This window comes from Miniopterus natalensis, chromosome 21 (assembly GCF_054644295.1).
Source record: "Miniopterus natalensis isolate mMinNat1 chromosome 21, mMinNat1.hap1, whole genome shotgun sequence".
NCBI lineage: Eukaryota > Metazoa > Chordata > Mammalia > Chiroptera > Miniopteridae > Miniopterus > Miniopterus natalensis.
Window position 1 is genome coordinate 8,370,351 of NC_142101.1, and position 7,050 is coordinate 8,377,400.

A 7,050-nucleotide genomic window follows, 5' to 3' on the forward strand; every position below is an offset into this window, starting at 1 on the left:
GCTGGGCCAGCCGGGAGTCCTCAGAGACGCTTCCCAGGAACACCGTGCCTTCCTCCGGGCCTCAGCCAGAGCCTCGGAGTCGGCGCCTCGTGCGCCCGGGTCCCTGTCCCAGCGCCCCCCCCCTGCACTGAGCCAGCTGCCTCTGGATCTGTCAGAAGGGCGGCCACACTGCACTGCCCGCTTTGAAACCGACGCCGTCTCAGGCGGACCACCTTCTCCCAAGAGATCTCAGAAACACCGATGGCAACAATGAGACGCTACGTATATATACGAATGGATGTCTCCCCAGCCCCAGTCATTTTTCTGACCGCCTTTCCAATACCCCTTCCTCTGATCCAAATAGGACCCCCACCACTCTCCAGGAGCGGCGAGGGTTACAGAGGGCCTGGCGCCTCCGCACGGCCTCCCCACCCCCCCCAAGGCCTGCCGGGGCCTGGCAGGCTGACCCCACTCCGTGCTGGGTACAGCAGCTTCTTTCTCCCGTCTTCTGAGGGCTAAGGGTTAAGGGAAGAGGTTATTTTTGCTCTGTTTATCAGTCACAATCTGTTTCCATTATGTCTGAGTACCTGGAAGCCACAACATAACTCCCGCACATGGAAACTTTGTTTTCTTAGAGAAAAGTCTGCAGCACGGTGCCTGTATGCCAGGGTCTCTGGCTGTACCGCGGCTCCTCCTGCTATTGCCCTCCTTACCCCAACCTCAAACGGAATCTCTTTAAACTCCAAACTGATTATAGGTGACGGGGTGTTGAACGGGGGGCCCCCCTTCGCATCCACCCACAGCCACACATGCTCACAGATCTGCTGACGCCTCTTAAAGCGCATGACAGTCTTGTGTTCAACCTCAAACCATGCACACTTGAGTGACGATAGCCATCTCCCCGCCTGCCGGGGGAAGCGAGGCTGCAGGGACAGGCGAGCCTCACCACCGTGGGAGACCTCCAGTGCGGGACGCGCCACAGGGACTGCGCACGTAGCCACCACGGGAAGGTGTGTCCTCAGCCCACTTTCCTGCTGGCTGCCCACTGGCGGGAACCCCGCTCTGACAAGAACTGGCGGGATGTCTGGACCACTTCCCAACAGTTCAAGGTTCATAGCACAAGCCCAAAGGAACCCACCAAATCTTGGAGGAATGCGTGAGGGATTGAGAAAAAAGAAAACACATCCACAATTTTCGAGAAATCAGGAGGCCACACACAATTCCTGGTTCACTACCTTTTCAAGGGAATATTTAGGTTTTTTTCTTTTTCTCTCCCCTCCCCCCCCATACCATTGATTCAGCACCTATTATTTGCCAGGACCTGCTAATGGCATTTAGCTCCCTGCCACAGGTAAAAATGATTATCCCCATTGTAAAGAGAGAAAACTGGAGGGGGGAGGGTCAGTAAATTAGCAAAGGTCACTAAGCAGAAAGGAGTAGAAAATCACTCTCAGTCAAGGCCAATAAATAGATTTGTGCCACTCCCCTTCATTTGAATGTCCACTACCCAGTTCAAAAAACATTACCGGTTCCCTATGGTCAACCAAATTAACCACCAAAAACTCAGCTTGGCATTGGAAGCACTGTACAATTTACTCCCAAATTCCTCCTCCAATTTTACACCCTAATGTTCCCCTATACATGTACCATGCTCCAGCCAAGTGAGGCCCCTCACCGGACCAAAAAGAGGGCCCCCTATTCCTCAAAGCCTCCTCCAAAGTCAAGCCCAGTCGTCCACCCTGAGACCCCACCGAGCAAAGCTGCTGGAAAGGGATCAGGCTGCCTGAGCCCTTAGTATGTGCCCCAACGATCGCTCTCCCTTACCTCCCAAGGATGTGGGGAGCACAGACGAGGGGCCTTAGGCCTGACCCAGTCTGATCAGTCAGTAGAGATCAGTCTTTGCAGGCTGGAAAAACCTCCCCTTTCCATCCAAAACAGCCACACGTTACCCAGAGGCAGGTTCATTTCACCAGAAATCCCTTCCTCTCTTCTGCCACTCCATCCACTGCCAACACACCAAGGCCCAGGGGAGACTTAACATGATTAAAATTTTAAAGCATTTAAGATGCTCCAAGGAAAGGCATCCTTGAAGTGCAAATCATCAATTTACAGGGAAAAAGCAAAATATGGGGCGTGGAGGGAACTATACATATGTAAATGCAGTATAATTTTAAACAACATGATGTATAACTCAGCCGAGCACACACACCCTGAGCCTCAGCGCTGAGTCCGGAGCGGCACAGCAGAGCCTGGGCTGGTTTCAGCACCGGCTCCTGTTTAGTTTACTAAATCTGCAATCTGAGGTCAATTGGCTTTCTGGGTTCTGCCACATGGAGAGTAAGTCCTGAGATGAGTTATTTAACAGGCAGGACACAGTGACGAGGCCGGGCTAGGGTGCTGAAGCAGCAGAAACACTAGACAGACAATCCCCCAAAGCCTAATGCTGAATGAAGCCTGGTGCCCTGTTAAATACGCCAGGCTGCAGAGAAATCAGCTAAATGTGGACTTAGAGCCTTGACTTGAATAGGAGGAAACTAGCTGTTAAGTCCACTTACATCTAAAACAGTGTAGCTAGTATTTAAATTCTGCCTGTGCGTGCATACAACATCATTATCTTTTCATGTCCATACTTTACGAGCTAAAAATACTACATATTTCCTCATATCATGAGGATGAACTAAATTGGAAGAGACTTTCTAGTCTCTAGATCCACGGAAACAATTCGGAAGGAAGGAAGACTGCGCAGTTTTATACTCTAGATCATTAAATTCAGGATGGCAGGGTTCCCTTCGCCGCTCCAGAAACTTCCACAGCCACGTCCACGGCAGGGTCCGCCACGCCGAGTTCAGGGGCCCTCCTTCTGCAATTTCGAAAGCTTACTACACACCTCTTCCTCAACCCACAAATCGCCAAACCATTCTGGGGCCAGGATTACATTTTATGGTCAGTTGACAGAAAGAACAGAATCCTGAATCACCAAAGCACGTAGAATCAATCGTTCATTTCCGACACATTTTTCCTCCACGGTCTTTGTACTTTCCTATTGCCAGTTCCCAAGAAGTTCTTGGATTTTTTTGTTTGTTTTAAACTAAAGGATCACACTTCAGAGGTGAACATGAAAGACACCCCCCACCAAACACCGTCCACCAGCTGACGCCCACCCACCAGGGGGAACCCAGCCCCCGCGGCTGCTAAGGTGGCACTGCTGCTGTTTCTAAACCACACGTGCTAATGAAAGTGGGAAACCAAGGAAAGCAGCTTGTTTGGGTTTCGTCTGCACGAAAGGCAGAAAGCTTGGCCAGGTCCCACCAGCACCCCCGGCTACGCGGACCCGCTGGGAAGCAGTTTTGAAATCATTCCAGTCTATCATGACCACAGCCTTCACTCTGGCAGCAGCAGGACTGCTTCTACCGGGTTCACTGGCTCTTTACCGCTGGGGAATAAATGGAGATTTCACGTACACATACAGCCGTTTTCTGCGTTTAGGAGAGAAGACAGGGCTAACCGTATGCGGTCGGCTCAGAACCAAGCCAGGCCAATTCAGCGCATGGAAAAACTATTTTCATTTCTGCCTCGTTAGATAAAGCAAACCCATGAAATTTACCCAGAATCAAAGAGGGCACCTCCCTCCCTCCCTCCCATACCTTCCACTGAGAATGAATGAATGAAGAGTGGAGAAAACCTGAGGCAGCCAAACTCAACGCTGCCATTCACAGGTTGGACTTTAAGGCTCAAGTCTGTGCCCCTCCAGTTAGGCCCCCGGGGCTTGGTGCTGGATGCCCTCCCCCGGGCCCAGCCCAGCCCAGGGTCCACCTCCACTAACTCACAATCTCCTGGGTTTGCGGTGACACTGAACGTCATAGCAATGGGGGGGCTGCAGGATTTTGGAAATGATAACGCCGCTTTCCAAACCTATTAGGCACCAAACGCTACAAGTACCGCGGGGCAACACGTGCGCAGCCCGGAGCCCTCGCGCCCCACAGGCGCCCGGCCGCAGGGCCGCGCCGTCCGGGCTCCTCCGGGCGCTCGGGGTCCTTCCGAAGCGCCTTCCACGGTCCCCACGGCCTATGGCTGGGCCCTTGGGGCCTGTGGAAAGCGCACCCCCAGGAGAGGGGCTGTCCGCGCGTAACCCGGGAGCGGGGCCGGTGCGCGCAGCGCAGCAGGGCCGCGCCGAGTCGGGCGGAGCGCACCCCGGGGCCGGGGGGAAGGGGGGCCCGGCGGCGGCCGGCCTCACGCGGGGCGCAGAGGCACGGTGGCCTCCGCTTGCTCCCGCCCGGAGGCGTCCGTCTGACCCGGCCCGGGGCTGGCTGCGTCCCCCGCGCCCAGAAGAATGGGCAGAGAGAAGGGCAGAGTCCGGGACGGCGCCCCCTCCCCACGCGGGGTGACCCGCGGGAGGGGGAGGACCGCAGCGGCTGGTATCAAAGGGCTGGAAAGAAACTTGGACTCCTCTCTCCCGCTGTACACGACACGCTGGAAGGGCAGCCGCCTCTCCCCCCTCCTCCCCACCCCCTTTTGTGTCTCCCGACACCCGCGCCCCTAAACTTCCCACCGCAGGGGACGGGGCTTCGGCGGCCGGACGAGACTCAACTTCAATTAGGCGGAGCGGAGGGGGCGTCCACGGAGGGGGAGGGGGGCGACCCGAAAGGCGTCCGCGGTCCCCACGCCTGTGCGGCTGCGCCCGGGGAGCCCCGTTCCGAGCCCGGCGAGCGCGGAGGGGCCGGTGCGCCCGCCGCCCCGGGGACTCGGCGGGAGGCCCGGGCCGGGGGGCCGGAGCCCAAGCCCCGGCGGAGGACAGCAGGCGGGGCGGGGACGCCCCCTCGGTGCGCGGCGGCCACGTCCGAGCGGGGGCCCGGGGTGCGTGGGGCCGGGCGGGCCGGGCGCGGGGGCGGCGGGAGTCGGGGTTCGGGGGGCCGGGCCGCGGGCTCCCACTCACCTTCCTGCCGGCGCCGCCGCCCGCGCCCGCGGCCAGCGCGGAGCCGCCGCCGGAGTACATGTAGTAGGCGATGCCCAGCACCCACAGGAAGGCGAAGCAGAGCAGCATCCGCGAGCGCCGCCGCATTCTCCCCACTCGGCCGCCGGCCGCGGCGCCGCTGCTCGCGAGTGCAGCCTGGGCCGGCGCGCGGGCGGGCGGCGGGCGCGGGGCGGGCGGGGCGCGCGGAGGAAGGGGCAGGGCGCGGCGCGGCTCCGCCCCCAGCGCGCTCCCGCGGCCGCGGCGAGGGCGGCGCGCGCTGGGCGCCCAGCTCCGCCCCGGCCGGGAGCCCCGCGCGGCGCCCGGGCAGGAAGCGGCGGCTCCGGAGGCGGCCGTGCGGCGGGGGGTCAGGGAGCAAAGGGCGGCCAATCGGCGGGCGGCGGCGGCGGGGCGCGGGCGCGGGCGCGGGAGCGGAGGGGCGCGGCCCCGAGGCCGCAGTCGCCGGGCGCCCCGCCTCCTCTGCGTCCGCGGGCGCGCCCCCCGCCCCCGTGAGTGACAGGTGGCCGCCCGGACCCCGGAGGCGGCGCGCGCCCGTGCGCCGTGCCCTCGGCGGGACGCTCGGTCCCCGCGACCCCGGCCCGCCGGCCGGCCCGCGTGCTGTGCCGCAGACCCCGCCTGGACGCGACCCCGCTGCTGCTCGGCGCGGTGTCCTTCCTGATCTTGCAGTGAACCGGCCCCATCCCCGGGGTCGGCTTTATTTATCCGTGTAGGCAGGTGAGGGCCTGCAGGTAGAAACCTCAGGGTTCTCTGGGGGTGAACACAGCGCTGAGTGGCAGGGTGGTTTTATTTCGTGGTGTGTTTGTTTGTTTTTTTAAGTAAACATGAAACGAGTAAAAGGGAAACTATGTATTTATAAATCTTTTTACTTGGTTGCTTTCTTTAAAGAAGAAAGAGAGTTCGCACACTCAGCATCTTTCAAGAGGCAGGAGGCCAGCCCTGGCCGGTTAGTGCAGTGGTTAGAGCATCGGCCTGTGGACTGAAGGGTCCTGGGTTCGATTTTGGCCAAGGACACCTACCGCGAATGCAGGCTCTGCCCGGGGGGCGGGCCTGTGCAGGAGGCCACCAGTCCATGTCTGTCTGTCTGTCTCCCTTTCACTCTCTCTGAAAAGCAGTGGAAACAATATCCTCTGGAGAGGATTTAAAAAAAAAAAAAGATGCAAGAAGACATCTGTCTTATAACAGAATCTATGTAACCTTGATGATGCCCTTCTAACCACAGTTTCCAGTGTTCCTGGAAACAAAATAAATGTTACTTAGCTCTTGATATTTTAAAAGTGGTTTCAGGAGGGTCTCGAGGACAATGACCGCTGCCTGAGTCCGGATCCGCTCACACCCTCAAACACAAGCAAACGAGCCTTCAGCAGTAGGAGGGGAGGGAAGGCCCAGAACTGAATTGAAATTACTTCTTTAGTAGAAGAAAGAAAACCCATCAGATTCCAGCAGTGCTCCCTCCCACTGTTGACAAGGACTTAAGTGAAGCCCGGCTTAAATCCCTCTATAAAGAGAAAGTCCAACACCAAGAACTAAAAAAACTGAACACAGGTCTGGTATTTGATTTAAAAGAGGGAGGAGTTTTGAAAGAGAGCAGGGCAGGAGGTGGCAGCCTTGAAGAAGACTTGCCTCTGGGAAAAGTCAGGGAAACAGAGAACGGGTAATGCCCTTTGGAGGCCTGGCCGTGAAGGGAAAGAAGGAAGTAAGAGAAAATTAAGGATCCTGTAGAAATAAGAGACGGTGACTCCCTCCCCCAGCCACGGTTATCTATTAAAAACTGCACTTCATCATGCAGATGGAACATTCCTGAACCACAAACCCTGCGTTAAAATGTCTAGTAACAAAAACATCAAATCAACGGCACACAAGGCTATTGTAAAAAGAAAACAGAAAATTAACCACATTTCTTATGATAAAAAAATGAGTCATGACATTTCAGCTGACGAAACCCCCCCCCACCCACACACACAATAAAACAAGGAAGCGGAAGGAAATTGTAACTCCACGTTATCAAACTATCCAACCGGACCAAGTATTATGTGTTTATACACACACACAGAACGCATGCATACACATACATCTATACAACTAGAATAAAAAATTCAAAAACT

General features: G+C 57.2%; 1 protein-coding gene across 1 annotated transcript in view; it reads right to left on the reverse strand.

Annotated features, from left to right (window-relative positions):
* Window positions 1-5,092, reverse strand: part of GALNT2 (polypeptide N-acetylgalactosaminyltransferase 2) — a 147,364-nt gene extending 142,272 nt beyond the window's left edge. Inside the window, exon 1 of the mRNA XM_087829055.1 lies at window positions 4,913-5,092. Within this exon, the coding sequence (XP_087685181.1) occupies window positions 4,913-5,038 (126 nt within the window). The 5' untranslated portion in view covers window positions 5,039-5,092. The remainder of the gene's footprint in view (window positions 1-4,912) is intronic.
* Between the last annotated feature and the right edge of the window lie 1,958 nt (window positions 5,093-7,050).